Below are 17959 nucleotides of genomic sequence, written 5' to 3' on the forward strand. Positions count from 1 at the left end.
CTTTGCACTGAGTGTGGGTGTGCACTCACAGCGTGCAAAATTGTATTCCCCGCCATAGGTTTCTGGTATAGGGAAGTATTGATAGTACCATTTGAATGACGACTAAGAAAAACATCCAGGAATGCGATGCTGCTCTCACTGCACTCCATAGTGAACTTCAGATTGTAGTTGTTATCGCCAAGAATTGATATGAAGTGATGTAAGGTTTCTGTTGATCCTGCCCATAACATAAATACATTGTCAATGTATCTTAGCCAACATAATAGATTAGACAGAAGGTTTATGTGTTTATCATTGGAGAAAAGATCACGTTCCCACCCCCCAGGTACAGGTTGGCATATTATAGCGCACAACATGTGCCTGTAGCCACACCCTGTACCTGGAGGAAGTGGGAACCATTAGAAGAAAAAACATTTTTAGTAAGGGTATGAGACAAGAGTTTTAAAATGAATTAATTGAGTTTGTCAGACTTATGACCCCCTTTCTTTAAGAAATCAAGTTATCACATCAAGACCATGTTGATGGGGGATAGATGAATAGAGGGCTTCGATGTCAATTGCAACCAACAGGCAGGTTTGTGGCACATATAGACCATTTAGATTTTTCAAAACGTCTGAGGTATCTTTAAGATACGATGGTAGAGTGACCACAAGCGGGCACAGATAAGCATCTACGAATCTACTGGCTCTCTCGGTTTTTGATCCTACCCTTGAAATTATTGGATGTCCTGTGTGAGTGGTCAAGCTTTTGTGTGTTTTTAGAAGGGCGTAAAATGTGGGAACTCTGGGAAAAGGGACTTGGATACCCTCAAAGATATCTTTAGTGATTATCCCATTAGTATAAGCGGAATGTATAATGTCAGTATTCTTGGTTGAATTTATTTATGATATCTTCGGATATAGGTTTGTACCAGGATCTATTCTTTATAATATCCCAGCACATATTTCTATATTGTAGTTCGCCCATGATTACCACATTCCAACCCTTATGCGATGGCTTAATCACTATCTCAGACTGATTGCTGAGATTATCCAATGCAGCCCTTTGAGCATAGCTCAAGTTAGCCCAATGTAGATCTCAGTAAGGTAGTCTTTTCAATCTCTTGACTAGTTTGAGCTAGAAAGGCCCATATGTTAGAATAAATATGTAGGGGTGGGAACTTAGTAGATTTCCTCTTTATTGTATTGCCCAGTGATCTAACTTCATCCTGATGTTGAACTGCCTAAGACTGGGATCGCATTTGAAGAAGTCTTTTCGGCAAAACTTGTCTGGGGCATGGTTACACAGTATTCCATCGCACTGACATTAGATGCCGCTGTCTGAGGAGGACTACACCGATCGGATGGCTGGGCCTTAGAAGGTTGGGTGAGAGATACACCAGATCACACTTCAGGTCCGCTGTGACCGCGGTGCACCGTTGGATCACTGATCCCGTTGCTTGCTGTGGTTTTGTTCAAAGGCTTTTTTGTTTCAGTTTAAAAGTGAGTGTAACCATTGAAGTGTGTTTGGAGTGATTTTAATAAATCTGTCGAAATGGTATCACGCTATGTGGAGCACGTTATTCATTTTTTCACATATGGAGCTGGCTTGATTGGAGTCATGGTTCATCACATGCAACCCAGGTGTGGTTCAATTGCTGTTTTGCCGAACACGAAAGTGGGAGGCTATACAATCTGGTGAGTTCGCTCTTCAGAGGGAGTGGTGTCACTATCACAGTGGTGTGGTGGAAGAGTAGAAGATTTATCACACAAGAAGATTGAAAAACAACTGTTGAGCTTGATCATTCAATTCTTATAATTTATTATCTATAGTGACACTTTTCACTGGGTGTTAAAAAATGTTTTTTTTTTTTTTTTCATGATAAAAATAATTTTTTTCATGATACTATTATTTTTATGTATAATTAGAGGGTCATAGACATCATGCTGCTCTGACTCATTATTTTACACAATTTTTATTAGCGCCACTATCTCTATCTGTACACATGTGAGAGGTATAGTTTTGGGATTCTGATCAATTTACGTTTTTATTCAAGTCGCAGCTTTTTTCACTGTACACTATGTATGTACACACATTTTGTATTCATTTACACATCTTTTATATAGCTTTCCACTTTTCTTTGGCGCAGTGGAGTAAGAGGGATTCAGGGGCGGCTTATTTGTAAATCTCTTGCTACAAACCATAAGCTTTAATGTATACAATTTGTGGCCTTGGGTTTAGATCAACCTTAAACATGCTAAGGATTTTACATGTTAGTATTTCTACTACAATTAACTTTTTTATATTATTTTAAAGTTGTCAGGCAAAGCGAATTTAACAAAAGATGTTAGTGTCGTACGTCTTCCTGAGACATTTCCAGAAGTGAAACCCGGCAGTGTCTGTGATATAGCTGGATGGGGGAAGACCAATAACAAAAATTCGTACAATTCAGACAAGCTAATGGAAGCAAGAGTGACGGTCATAGACAGGAAGACCTGTGTTACCCAGTGGAAGCCTACAGTTCAGATCACAAAGGACATGATGTGTACCAGTGGGAAAGAAACATCAAGCGGATTATGTAATGTGAGTATCAAAACAATGCACTAAAATAGAATGTGCCCACAGGAGATCAGACTCCATCTGCACCATGACTGCAGTGCCCCTGTATTTGGGCACTCTTGCATTGGGTCAATGTACAGGTAATTATATATATGTATACAGGTGCAGGGTACACACCTGTAGTTAACAGGCAGAAATAATGTCTTTGGGTTCAGTGTGTCTGTTTATTTAGGGTTATTCATTTTTTAATTGCTTTTTTATTTTTTTTTATTACTGTAGCCCCCTCTAATGTGCAACTAGTGTAGGTAAATTTATTTAGTCTCATGGTAATTACGTGATTGTGTAATTAGTTTGGGTTACTGCAGGTCAGGCTGGATGGCTCTAAGGCTGCGTTCACACTGGTACGACATGACTGTTGTATGACATCCTACTTTACCCTGCAACATCGGTCCTACTTCTTTCCTACTTCCATCCAACTTGAATGAACAGGATATGATTTTGCTCCGACTTTGAGATAGTTTGACTTGTCCTTTGACCAATCAAAACAATCCCAGTGTGACATAAATTCCTTTTTCCTTGTAAAATTCTGTTTATTGAACAAATAAAGGAGATTACATACAGTATGAAATCCTGACATACATTACATTCAATATATAAAGTCTTAATATGTGAACACAAATAAAAAAAAAAAAAAAAAAAACTTTTCCCCCATGTAAATATCATATCGAGTAAGACATTCAAGTTGGTATCGTATCCATTCTGTTATGTTATTTTGACTCCATTTATCTATCATGACCTCAATTTGTAATACAGTGTAGTGTAGGGACCCCAATCAAGGACAGGAGTACCGTAGATGTACGGCCCGTATAGCAGGGTAGTCGATGCAGGTATCTGGGGAGCTGAGCCACCTCTCCCACACTTTTTCATATTTGGTAGGGCATCCTCTATGGGAGTAAATTATTTTCTTATATGGCAGAGAATTATTTATTTCTAGCACCCACTGTGAAAATTCTGGTGGCGTGGGTCTCATCCATACTTTGGCTATTACCTTACGAGCTGAGAAGAGAGATTCATGTAAGAATATTTTGATAAATTTGTTAATTTCCGGGTCGGGAAAAATTCCCAATAAACACGGTTTTGGTTGTAGTGTGATGGGCGAACCCATGGTATCATGTAGGAATTTTATAACCTGAGACCAAAACTGTTGGATCTTAGGGCAATGCCATATTAGGTGAAAGAAAGTGCCTGTGGCATTGTTACACATTGGGCAGTTAGCAGATTGGTTCCTCTTGTATCTTGAAATCCTAAGCGGCGTGAGGTATGATTTGTGTGTGATGAAAATCTGAGTGAGCCGGTCTGATATTTTAGGGGATACTAATTTACATGTATCTAATGCATCACTCCACTCATCGTCTTCAATTGCACCTATTTCATCTTCCCATTTAGTTTTCAGAGCATATGCTTGAACAGTTGCCTGTGGAGTAGTTAACATGGCATAGAATTGAGAGATCATTTTTTTGGGATCTGGGAATTTTATAGCGGCCATTAATGAGTTGTCTTTTAGGGTGAGTTCATCTGTGGGGTATTGTGCGTGAAAAGCATGCCTTAGTTGTATGTATCTAAAAAACATGGAGTTGGGTAATGCAAATTCCGATTTTAGAGTTTCAAATGTTTTCAATTTCCCATTATTTATTATGTGTGTCAAGTATATTATTCCTCTAGCACTCCATATCTCGGTGTCCTGCATGCGTCTAAACTCTGAGAGGGACTCATTGTGCCATATGGGAGTATAAATGTTCGGTGATTCAATAGAAAGTTTTTTTGATGCTATATCCCAGACTTTCTTATATTGGTATAGTAAAGAACTACGGTCCGTTCCCAAGCCCTCACCAGCTCTCCCCCCCATCATTGATAGTAATGGGTCTAGAGTCTGTTGTATCCATTTTGGGCATAAAAGAAATAAAAATCTGTTCCGGTCTATTTTGTCAATGTGGAAAATTTGTGAAAGCTGGGATGCGAGGTAGTACATGTTGAAGTCAGGAAGTGCCAGTCCAGCAAGGTCAGTAGGGTTCTTCAACTTTTGCCAAGGGAGTTTGTGCCTAGAATTACCCCAGACGAACGGCTTGAGTAGAGTTTCCATTACTTTAAAGTGTCTGAGTATCAGGTATACAGGTGAATGCCAAATCATGTATAGAATTTTTGGTAGTAGGACCATTTTTATTAGGTTAATTCGACCCGTCACTCCAAGTGGAAGACGCGCCCATATCTGTGTTTTCTGTTTAATCATATCGATCAGTGGTGTTATGTTGAGGGAGATATAGTCTGATGAATCCCGGGTTGTTTGTATTCCTAGGTATTTTATTTTGTCTACTTTCTGCAAGGCAAGTGTGGTCCTGTCTCGGTTTAGTGGGAAGCTATCTAGAGGGAGTATTTGGGATTTATCCCAATTAATCCTTAAGCCAGAGAATATTCTGAAGCGTTTTATCAGGTCTAAGGCTATTGGCAAGGATTCCTGTGTGTCGTCCAGGTACAGTAGAGTATCATCCGCGTATGTGCTGATTTTTTCCACTACCTCGCCCCTCCGGAGTCCCACTATACCCGGGTGTGCTCGTATCGCAATTGCCAATGGTTCTGCTGCCAGGGCGTATAACAATGGCGACAGAGGGCATCCCTGTTGCGTGCCTCTAAATAGGGAAAATTGATCAGATGGCCAGCCATTTGCCACTACTCTTGCGACTGGGTTTTGATAGAGGAGTTGGACCCATTTTATAAATCTGGGACCAAATCCAAAACGGGCTAGGCAGGTCCAGAGATAGTTCCACTCGACGGAGTCGAATGCTTTGGCTGTATCCAGAGCCACAACCACTCTGGACCCTGGATTGTCATGTGTTGCTTGTAGATTGATAAACAATCTGCGGAGGTTAAAAGATGTATTTCGCCCTGGCATAAAGCCAGCCTGGTCTTCGTGTATTAGGGACAATATAACTGTATTTAGGCGCATGGCTAGTATTTTTGCTATTATTTTTACATCCACCTGTAACAAGGAAATAGGGCGATAAGACTCCGGAAGGTGCGGGTCCTTGCCGGGTTTGGGAATTAGTACTATTGTAGCTTCCCGCATAGACGCTGGTAAGTCAGAGCTATTAAAGATAGAGTTGTACAGTTTTAGCAGTCGGGGAACAAGTATTTCTAAATAAGAGGAGTAGAACTCTACTGGTAGTCCATCGGAACCAGGGGCCTTAGCTTTGGGGAATTCCGCAATGGCTTTGGTGATTTCCTCTGCTGTCAATGGGGCCTCTAAAATCTCTATTTGAGCTTCCGTTAGGTGGGGGATAATAATATCATCTAAAAAAGCTTCCATTAACGTATTATCCGTTGGGGCCTTGGAAGTATAAAGTGTAGTAAAGAAGTCTTGAAACATTGTTGTGACTTGGATCGGTTCTGTCATAAGAGTGCCGTCGGGGGAATAAAGTGATATTACGACTGGGGGTCTGTCTTCGTGGTTTACAAGATAAGCTAGCAGTTTGCCTGTTCTTTCCCCTTGCTCAAATAACTTTTGTTTTTGGAAAAAAAGTTTTCTTTTAGATTTTTCGTACAAAAGTTGATCAGTGACCCTAGAGCAAAGTTTGAGATTGTTTGCCTTATCTGGAGTGGGGTCTTCTGTAAATGCCTTTTCGGCTAAAAGCAGATTCTCGGTGGCCACAGTAATAGCTGCCCCAGAGGAACGCTTTATTTTGTTAATGTGAGTGGTAAGTGTCATACGAGCGTGCTTCTTGAAAGCTTCCCAGACTATCTGAGGGGACGCTGAGCCCTCATTGGTCTCAAAAAACTGTGACCTGTGTGAGGAGAGATCATCATCTGCTGGAAAAAGGGTTAGCCAAAAAGGGTTTAGTCTCCAAGAGAATGGAGGTCTATTATGCTGGATGGAGAGTTTAACCCAACATGGGCAGTGGTCAGATAATGATCTAGGAGAAAAACCTGCATCTATCAATTTGGGAAGGAGTGTTCTAGAAATCAGTATTAAATCTATACGAGACATAGTGCGGTGGGACGCGGAGAAGCACGAATACACCCGGGACGAGGGGTTCCTGCATCTCCATGCGTCCACCAAACCAAAATCTTGCAATAATCTTGCAAATCTTGTTAGATGCTGAGGGGCGTTAGGTATAGAGGGGTTAGTCATTCTATCTAGTGCAAGGTCCAAAACATTATTGAAATCACCCAACCACATCGCTGGTATGTTAGGGTGTAAGGCCATAAAATTAAACCCTTCTACAAGAATGGAGGTCTGAAATGGTGGGGGTATATAGAATGCCATTAGTAAGATCATTTCACCATATAGCTTAGCTTCTAAAAAAACATATCGACCTTGTGGATCCGATATTAAGCCATGGAGCTCAAACTGGGTGTGTTTGGCAATAAGGATGGAAACTCCTCTGGAATGTGTGGTGTGCACAGAATGGTATGTCCATCCCAACCAAGGGCGTTTGAGCGCTCTTTGAACAGAGCCCTCAGCATGTGTCTCTACCAGAACCATTACATCTGCTCGTTGCTGTTTGAGTAAAGCGAATACCGCAGACCTTTTAATTGGATCTCTCACCCCACGTACATTCCACGTGAGAAATGTCAGAGCAGCCATATGGTAAGATATTTGAAATATTGAGCTCCATGACTTCCATCCACCACTAAATATTGTTTGAGATTTAACATGGTCAAATACACAATAGGGTACAATACTGTATTTTCAGCGTCTGGTAGCCACCGTAATACAAGCATATCGAGCCAAATATAGGGGTTTCGTCTTACATTGTGGTATATATTACTATCCCCCCTCCCTGCCCAGCACATTCCCCAACTGGTGCGGGCTTTCCCCCATAACTGCCAACATGGCATGAACATCGTCCAACCTGCAAAAAGAGTGTGGTGAGCAAAAAGAGTAAAGAAAATTGCTAGTGCTGCCAGGGCAGCGAGAGTAATCCTTATCTCTGCGATGGCAGCAATTACAAACTGTATGACGTCACGTGTTGCAATCCATCTTGGGTTGGATATGATAGGGCGAAACTTCGCTGCATAACAGAGCATATTGTAGAACTGAGCCCACTTACTGCAGTGAGCCCATTAGCCAATTGCCTTCCTCCGCCGGAGAGGTATAGCTTAAAAAATATAAAATAAAATAAAAAATAAAAATTATAAAAAAAAGTTAAGGGATTAGGATTTCACTCCAGACATGCCTTTTGTGCATCCTGTCTCTCTACAAGCTTTTTGTCCAGGTATATCTTCACAAACAGGGGAATAGACATAAATTCCTTTTACTGCTGCTGATCACCATGTCGGATGTCACAAGTCGGATGGTTAGGACAAGGATCTGACTTTACTTTCAAAATCTTTTATTGGTTTTGTACAAAATAAGAAATTATAAAACATAAAATAAAATACAATACAGGATTACAAATCACATATCTTGTAACATCCTCTGGTGCATAAGATACGCCTACTGGGGCGAGAGCGTTATCATTTATAAGGCACATTGAGTATGGATAACTCTGGTGTATAGTAATCAAAACTTGAGGATCTGACTTTAATGATATTCGATGGGCTGAAGTAGGACCAAAGTCGGACCAAAGTAGTGCAGAAACCTTTTTCAAAGTTGGACCGACTTGTGTCGACCCAGTTAAGACAGTTCTCATAGGGAACCATTGATTTATACACGTCATGAGACATGTGCTCCCAATGTCAGAGCGTATATCGTACCAGTGTGAACCCAGCCTAAAGGGCAGGTCTCTGGTACCTCCCCCTGGGTCAAGAAGCTTGGAGAAGCTTCTGGAAATTAGTGGATGGAGGCCAGGACGTCCTGATCTACATACTTGAGGGAATCTGGCCAATCCCCAGGCTGAGGGCCTGGCAGGGTGGCTGGAGCATGGCCAGCAGGGGAGTTGGGTGGAAGATGGAGTGCTGAGGTATTTGTCATGTGGCCTAGGAGGGGAATCCCAGACCTGGGGGCTCGGTCTCTAGGCAGGAGCTGAGAAAAGGAAGGAGAGTAAGCCTAGGAGAGGGATCTCCATTACATTTGGGTCTTGTGCAGAAGACATCTGGGCTTGCATGGGAAGATCTGATCAGTTGGAGTCCTGAACAGGATTCTTGCCCAGTGCAGCGGGGAGCAAAGGACAGTGTGAGTACCTCAGTACTCTGAGGGACATACAAGGGGAGAGACTGCCAGACGTAGCATACTTTCCAGGGACAGCTAAATCCCAACCCCATGTCCTCAGGCGTTCTTCAGAAGCAAAAGGTGGGCTAGTAGTCAGAGGGCTGGTAGTGTCTACAAGCGTCAGGACTGTGTGGTGTTCTACTGAGGAGACACTATACACCTGCATACAGTTTGGGACTTTGTGCTATATCACTAAAGGAGAATGAAAGCTCCTAGTTCATAAAGAACTTTGCCACTGCTCCATAGAGACATGCGTTTATTCTGGAGGGAGTACAGTCCAGGACCTTCATCTCTTTTTGTACAGAGAAGGAAGCTTGTCCTCATCTGTTGTTCTTCAAGTTAAGTTTGGCACTCCATAATCCCTATCCAAGTGGTTTTCCCCAATAAAACAACAAAAACAAGCCCATGGACTGATTTATTGTGTCTGGATGCAAGTTGGAAATGTGTGTTGCCTGACTGTGCAGGAATAGGGGGGAACCAGTAACCAGCGGCTCCTGCGGGGGGGGGGGGTAGCGCTACATACTACTTATATAAAATGCTTTTTTACAAATATATAATAGAGGTTACAATGACAAAGGAGGCTAAAGAGATAGCAAAGAAGGAGTTGGTAGGCTGTTTGTCTCTCTAAATATAATAAAACACCCTCAATTTTTCTATGTCATGTTTAAACTGAATTCCTCAAACAGCTAAATAAATACATATATGGGAGCTATTTACCTACCAAAGGATTTGTATTTCTGTCTATCTAGTTCTAAGATGTACACGGCTCTGTCAAATGCTACTTTATTTTTTTCGTCTACAATCAAGGGACCTGGCTTTGCATAACGGTTCCTGCCAAGCTTTCCCAGGTTCTGTCCTGCCTTTTCTCTGGAAAAGATATGCACATACCTGTCTTTTGGGAGAGGCTCTGCCATTTTGTGTCACCACTCACTAGGCCTGAGGCCCACCTTCTTCATGCTATTCACATATCGCCGGCCAAAGCCTGTTTCTCACAATAAAGAATGTTCAAGCAGAAAGGACCTTTCAACGATTTACTAACGAACATTTGATTAGCATGACAGTCCATAACCTGACTTTGTGAACATCGTCTTCACAGTGCAGAACACAGTACCTCCATTACACAACCTCCTGAACATTAGTGTCTACAGTGCACAGCAATTTACTGCAGCTATCACAAATCCATTAAGTCCAGCCATCTCTCCTCTTGCTATTCCAGGAGTCCCCCAGCTCTCGGTCTTCACAGTTGGAGTCTCTTACTTACTCAACTCCCAGCTACAGACCTGCTAAATGAAGGTCAGGGGTAGCTACATCTTTCTGTTTCCTTCCAGCTGAGTCCTCCCTTAAAGTCTCACAAATTCAGCCTTGTAGAGAATCCCCTCTCTCTCTAAGATAAAGCTCTAAAGCCTACATGGTGTTGGCCAGGGGATGACCTGCTCCCATACCCAAACTGCTTAACCCCACCCACTGCAAATAATAAAAAAGGGCACAAACTCCACCCATTACATCACCAGGGGGTGGCACTACTTAAGGGCCACTAGTCTTGCCAACATACAGTTTAGTCACACTGATGCCGCGTTCACACGAGCAGACTTTTCGACCGGACTTTTCAGCGGACTTCCAACAGACTTTTCCCAACGAACGGACTTGCCTACACATGATCACACCAAAGTCCGACGGATTCGTACGTGATGACGTACGACCGGACTAAAGTAAGGAAGTTGATAGCCAGTAGCCAATAGCTGCTCTAGCGTCGGTTTTCGTCTACTAGCATACTAGTAGCATACAGACGAGCGGACTTTTCAATAGGAACTGGGTCCGGCGGAGTTCCGACGTAAAGATTTGGAACATGTTCCAAATCTAAAGTCCATCAGATTTTCGACTGAAAAGTCCGCTGCAGGTCCGATGAAGCCCACACACAGTCGAATTGTCTGCCGGACTCGGTCCGTTGGACCAGTCCGGTCGAAAAGTCCGCTCGTGTGCACGTGGCATTACAGGTTTTGTTCCTCCCCCCGTTTGTGATTGGGCAGTGAAAAGAAAAGCAATAGACTGATCTGAGCTGATCTCTTTATCACTCTTCTCTCTCCTTCAATTAGCATGCCCCTTGTTACGACACAAGCATTGCAACACTGCTGACTGGCACCCAGTGCTGTTGTAAACCCATTACAACAACTTTATGCTACAGGTAAGCCTATAATAAGGCTTACCTGTAGCTACCCAGGATGTTTCCTAAGCCTGCACGGTTTAGGACATGTCCCCTGCATGTGCCAATGGCATCAGCACATGCGCACTGGGGCATACAGAAGGCCATTGCTTCAGTCTGTGCGCCTTTACCGGCGGCTCCCACACGCATGCGCGGGAGTGACGTTATCGCGACTCTGGCCAATCACAGCGCTGGAGCCACGATACCCAGAAGTAACCCCCGGGAGAGATGTCGCCGGCCAGAGGGGGAGACGAGGACAGCTGCAGGAGCTTCGTTCTAGCATACTAGCTCATTATGCCTTTGTCTTGCAGGGTTTTTTTTTTTTACCAGGGTTTACAACCCCTTTATCAAAATGGCAAGACAAATTCTACAATTAAAGTAAAAAAAAAAAGAAAAAAACTCTCTCAAAAGAATATTTAGTTTTGTAAGTAAACCATCATAGCATTTTTTTAAAGAAATATGTTTTAGTTTATTCTTGATATCTCTTCCTGGGCTGTGCATATCCTATTCACGGTTTGTACCTCCTTCCTATTGATGTGTGCATGCTCCAACAACAGCTATAAATCACAATTTTAATGCAGTGACTACATTCAAATATGGCAGGGTGTGGGTGCTGGTATGTTTGTGGTGGTTTGCTTGAAGCTTATTGGGATAAATTAACCGTGTGTTGTAATAAGGCAGTCCATTACTAGACATGTGTGATTTTTGTTATTCATTGATTCAGTTGTATCCAAATTTCTGAATCACAATAGTAAAGAATTTCTAGTATGGGGGGGTCTGCCTCGTCGAGGGAGTCGCCATTGCTGAGGTTGATTAATGAGGTGGGCTGGGTGGACGCTTGGAGACACAGGAATCGTCTGGAGAAGCAGTTCTCCTGTTTCTCCAAGATGCATGGGACATTGTCCAGGATTGATTTGGCAGTAGGTGACCCTACCATGCTCCCATCCATCTCGGAGGTGAAATATAAACCGCGCAGTGTGTCTGACCACTCCCACATGGTGATTAAGCTGATCGTGGCTCCGCTGTCCGGGTTGCCCAGGGCACCCTGGAAATGTAATGCCTTCTGGCTGAAATTATTTCTATCCCCAATAGAGCTGGGGAGGAGCATGCAGGAATTCCTAGCCAGACAGGATTTTTCTGATTCTCCATTGACCCACTTGAAGGGACTATTAATTGCAGAAATTACAAAGGTTAAGAGGCAGTCCTCCGGGCAGAGGGAGGAGCTGGAGAAGCTGGTGCAGGACTTGGAGGAAAGATTTGTTCAGGACACCACGGACTCTGCCAGGGAGTCATGGCAGTCGGCTCAATCTGCTTACGAGCGATTGCTGTCCTCCACGGCAGAGAAGAAAAGATTCTTCTCAGAGGCTGCATTTTTTGAGGAAGGGGAAACCACTGGCCATCTTTTGGCTAAGATAGCAAACTCACAGCAATGGTCCCCGTAAATAGGGGCAATTAGAACATCGGAGGGAAAGTTAGTGAGCTCCCCTGATCTGATTTTGCAGGAGCTAGCGGGATTCTACGAGAGACTGTATCTCCCTACTGGAGAGTATACTGTGGAGGAACTAATGGGATACCTGCAGGGCATTAGCTTCCCACAAATTACCAATGAGCAAAGGAGGGACTTGGATGCTCCACTTAAAGTGGAGGAGCTACAAACAGCGCTGGCGGAATTCCCAAACAAATTTCCATACCCTTGTCCACATCCTTTAGGTACCTGGGAGTCCAGGTATCACCCACAGTAAGAGACTATGGGAGATTGAACATCTCCCCACTACTGCAGAAATTCCGAGACTGAATTAAGACGTGGAATTCATTGTGCCTGTCAATAGCTGGTAGGGTGAATCTGATCAAGATGATCCTCATGCCCCAGCTACTATATGTGCTCCACAATTCTCCAGTAGTGGTTCCTCTGAAAACATTTAGAATTGTAAACTCCCTATTCCGCCTGTTAATTTGGAAGAATCGCCCCCCCCCCAGGATCAAACTTGAACACTTACAGCGCCCTAAAGATGAGGGGGGGACTAGCCCTACTGAACCCATGGTTATATTATTTAGCAGCGCAGCTCCAACACCTAATAGGGGTTATGGGTGGGGAGACAGAGAGGATGAGTATTACCCGTAGCTCTTCAGAGACTGTGATGCTACACACAGTAAAACGAGATTCAGTGCCAGCGGCACTTGAAGCTCTAGCCTTTGGGAAACCAAATAAGAAGTACCCGACCTATAATCTTCTCCAGAGAATCTGGAACAAAATTAGATACCTACAGGGAGTGACAGGATACACGGAATTCAGTCTGATATGGTCCAATGGGACGTACCCTAAAATAGCGCAGTTACAGCATGGGGCCTTATGGAAGAGATTTGGAGTGATATACATTAGACACATTTTTCAGAACGGTATTCTATTATCCTTTGAGACTCTGCAGGAAAGGCACAGCTTGCTAATATACGATTCCAGTATATGCAATTGAAACATGCTGTGAGGGCTCAGAGCAGCGCTTCAGAGTGGTCTCCTTCACCAACACCATTATTTAACCTAGTTATGAAAGCTACAAATACTAAAGGTTTCATCTCTCAATGTTATAATATGCTCCTGCAGAGCTTCTTGTCTAAACATCCCTTGAGAATGATGGAAAAATGGGAAAGAGAAGTGGGGCAGATAGATGAAGACCAGTGGGAGGAGATTCTACAAGCGGTGCCCATAAGCTTGTTGAATGTATCACAAAGGCTAACACAACTGTACCTAATTCTGAGGGTGTACAATACTCCACATAAATTACACAGAATGGGTCTTAGATCTACTCCGATGTGCACCAGATGCAAAAGGGACCATGGAGATCTGATCCATCTACTGTGGAGGTGCCCGAAGCTTTACTCCTATTAGGGTGGAGTGGTGGATACCATAAACAGGGTATTTCAGATCTCTATGCCCACTGACCCAAAACACTGCTTATTAAATGTGCTGGAGGTCTTTGAATGGGAGGAGAGCATCAGAATAGCAGTTACCAGGACCCTATTATTAGCACGTAAGATGATAATGCTCCACTGGATATCAGAGGACCCTCCCACAGTTAAGGAATGGATTTCCGCAGTTAAGGAACATGATCAGAATGGAGAGAGTGGTATATTAGCATAGGGGATGCACTCGAAAGTTTGATAAACTCTGGGGCCCATGGTTGGATGTGCCTGGACTAGTCCCGGTGGATCTGGTGATGGGGAGATTGCTGGGTCTAAATGCTGGTTAAATACACTTATATAGTTTATTGCTCTGTACGAAGGACCTCACTTAGGCAGGGAGTTCTGCCAATTAGTAATAAGAATTTACAAAATATGCAATGTAACTGTGTATTGTCGAAGCCTGGTTATGTTTGTTTATGTCGAATTCAATAAACTTTTATTTGGATAAAAAAAAAAAACAATAGTAAAGAATTTCAACAAATCCAAAATAAATTATAATTAAACGAATCATCCGAATTCGAAGATTAATTTCAAATTGAAAAATTCATTAAAATTTGAAATAAAAAAAAAAACAGGATAAAAAAAAAGAATAGAATCGAATATAAAAAATAGAGTGGAATAAAACAGAAAATAAAGGAATAGAATAGAACATAAAGGAATTGAATAGAACATAGCAGAATAAAACAGGATACAATAGAATAGAAAAGGATAGAAAGGAATAGAATAGAATAAAATCAAATAGAATAGAAAAAAAACTGAATAGAATAGAACTTAAAAGAATAGAATATAATTTAAATAGAATAGAATAAAACATAGTAAAATAGAAGAGAAAATAAAGGAATAGAATAGAATAGCATATAATAAAATATAATATTATAAAAAATAAAAGAATAGAATACAATAGAAAGGAATAAAAAAGAATATAATATTTTCTATTGAATTCTACTATGTTATGTTCTGTTCTATTCCTTTATTTTATATTCTAATCTGTACTATTCTATTAAGCAGCCTATGTAGGAATTATCATCTCATTTTACTTTTATACCTTACTGTCATGAATATTGGAATAGTGACTGATTCCTAATGCTGGGACAGATACTGTTAGGAGATGCTGATGTAAATTCCAACACCTGTCTGTCTATTGTCTGCTAAAATGTGTATTGTAAATAAGTCTACTATGGGATCTAAGAGTCATTAGATCCCCATTGTTATTTGTGTTAATTAACTCTGCTATTGTGTGAAGAAGAGTCTATGTTGATTGTGATAATGTTGATTGGATTTTCTGAACTACAAGAGGGCCAGTCTGGCCTAACGGTCATGTCTGAGTCATCTAGGCTGTCTAAAGGGATTAGTTAATTAGCTTATGTTAATTAGGTTAATTAGGTTACAGCTGTATTGTTAGAGTAATATGAGCAGGAGGTCTGCACCTCCACTTTTAGTGTATAAAAGCCTGGATTTTTCAATAAAGGATATTCCTGGTTGAACTTACATACAGCCTGCCTGGTGTTTGTTCTGAGCTACACAACTGGGTTAGAACGGCACATAGCTGAAGTTCTAATCCCGGAGCATTGGATGACTGAACCATCAGACGTTGCAATCTGATTCAATAGCTGCAGAGGAGTGTCGGGAGAGTGGAACCGAGCGAGCAAGGGGCTCGTTACATTGGTTGGCAGCCGTGGGATTTGCTCTCCAGTTACTGGGACACTCCAAACCACCACAGTGAATGGCCAGCTATGCAGCCTGCAGGAGAGTCACGCTGAAAGACTTACTTGAGAGCCGTTGAGGGACCGGTGGGACAAAGAAGAAGGCCACCCTGATCAGTGAGCTAGCCAAGATGGATCAGAGGGATGGTGATGCGGGACCCCGTTCAGTTGAAGACTTGTTTCAACAACGAGTTCGAGAGCGGTTGGCATTATATGGTGCTAACCCATCAGAGACCGCCATACAGAATGCCATTAGAGACATCCAGCTGCAGGATGAGCGACAAGAGAGAGAACTAGAGCGGCAACATGAGCGGAGAATGGCGGAAATACAGCAATCGAAGACAACACCTAAAGATACAGCGCCTTTCCGTAAGTTACCCTTTCGGGCATTCAAACTATTTAAGGAAGGAGAGGAGGAAATTGAAGCGTTCCTGCAGGACTTTGAGAGACTATGCCAGATACATAATGTACTGTCCCAAGATTGGATTGCTTTACTGGCGAGTAATTTGACTGGCAGAGCAGCCGATGCATACCGGGCCCTGGAGGACGAGGACACTAAAGATTATGACTGGGTAAAAGAAGCTCTGCTAGCCCGATTTGCCATTACACCCGAAGCCAGTCGGAGTAAGTTTAGAGAAACCCGGAAACAAGCCCACATAACATACGTGGAGTGGGCACATTGTCTGCAGCGGAACCTTAAGGGCTGGTTCCAGGGAAGCCACGCTCATACCATAGAGGACATCACCCAGCTAGTACTCTTAGAACAGTTCTTTAACCACACCCCTCCGGTAGTACAGGATTGGGTGCGAGATAAGCGACCACAGACTGTACAGCAAGCGGCTACTTTGGCTGATGAATATCTGGACTCTCGAAGGTCAGGCGAAAGCGAGCGCTATCCACTATCTCGGCCCAGTTTACCAGCCTCTAACCCAACTTCAGTACTGCAGTGGTCTGCCTCTAGACCCCCAACCCGACCCAACCCTCCTAACGGACCTAAGTGCTATACCTGTAACCAAACCGGTCATCTGCAGCGATATTGTCCTACCCAATACACGAGGTACCGAGAGACTGCTCATCAATCCAGACCAGTGGCTCATTGCTTCCAGAATGAGCCCAACCATCGAGATGTTCAGGAAGAGTTTGGCGAACTTTTTGAGGCTGATCCCGTCCAAGCTGCTGCCGGAGATAATCGGCAGCACCATCGTCAGACAGTGTGGGTTAATGGGCAGCCGGCCCAGGGACTCCGCGATTCCGGGGCTACGATTACCCTCATCCAGCCTCACATGATTCCCCAGTCGGCCCGGACTGGCCAGACTGTTGCAGTCAGGGTAGCAGGGGGCAAGGTGCTACGTTTATCCAACGTCCAAGTCCTCTTGGATTGGGGCTCAGGGGAGCGACAAGTGCGGGTGGGATTACTACGTGAGTTACCCGCGGAAGTACTTTTAGGGAACGATTTGGGGCATTTGACTTCCTCATATGCCCCAGAGGCCACCATGGCCGTGACCACCCGACGTCAGAGCCAACTTCAAGGCAACTCCACTCCTATGGGGACCCAGGTAAGACCAAATCCTCCTACATTACCCTGACTTGACAACCCTGTGTCCTGGGATTCTCCCTCCGACATTAGGCAAGAGACGCAGAATGACCCAACATTAGCTGGTTATCGGGACAGGGCGGGCAAGGATCCAGGGGGGTTGGGGGAAGACCGAATAGAGTGGGAGGGGGGTTTCTATATCATTACACCGAGGGAATGGGTACCGGTAAGCGACAGGGTCCCCACAAACAGCTAGTTGTACCCCAGAAATACAGACGGGAGCTATTGCGGCTGGCTCACGACATCCCCTTGGCCGGACAATTAGGGATAGCTAAGACCCGGAGTCGGTTGTCTCATGCGTTCATCTGGCCCAGGTTACATGCTGAGGTGCGAGAATACTGCCGGACCTGTGAGACTTGTCAGAAAGTAGGGAAGACAGGGGATCACCCAAAAGCCTCACTGCAACCCCTGCCGATCATTAGAGAACCCTTTAGCCGCATTGCGGTTGATATTATAGGCCCACTGGCCCGCCCCAGTGCCACTGGGAAGAAGTATATTCTTACGGTGGTGGATTACGCCACCCGGTACCCGGAGGCCATTCCCTTATCCAATATCCAGGCTGATACAGTAGCAGATGCCTTACTGCGGGTATTCACTAGGGTAGGGTTTCCCCAGGAGATATTGTCCGATCAGGGTACCCAGTTCACAGCTGATCTGACGCAGCAGCTCTGGTGTCTCTGTGGGATTAAACCCCTCCAGAGCGCCCCCTACCACCCTCAGACTAACGGGCTGTGTGAGAGATTTAACGGGACCCTGAAGCA

The 17959-nt window shown here is 43.6% G+C and overlaps 1 protein-coding gene across 2 annotated transcripts in view; it reads left to right on the plus strand.

Moving 5' to 3' along the window:
* The window catches only part of LOC141133226 (granzyme A-like), a 61341-nt gene that overhangs the window by 35928 nt on the left and 7454 nt on the right, over positions 1-17959 (plus strand). For both annotated transcript variants that reach the window (XM_073622479.1, XM_073622486.1), the window contains one exon: positions 2296-2562. In XM_073622479.1, coding sequence (XP_073478580.1) covers positions 2296-2562 — 267 coding nt within the window. The remainder of the gene's footprint in view (positions 1-2295; positions 2563-17959) is intronic.

Source organism: Aquarana catesbeiana, linkage group LG01 (assembly GCF_042186555.1).
Source record: "Aquarana catesbeiana isolate 2022-GZ linkage group LG01, ASM4218655v1, whole genome shotgun sequence".
NCBI classification, from domain to species: Eukaryota; Metazoa; Chordata; class Amphibia; order Anura; family Ranidae; genus Aquarana; species Aquarana catesbeiana.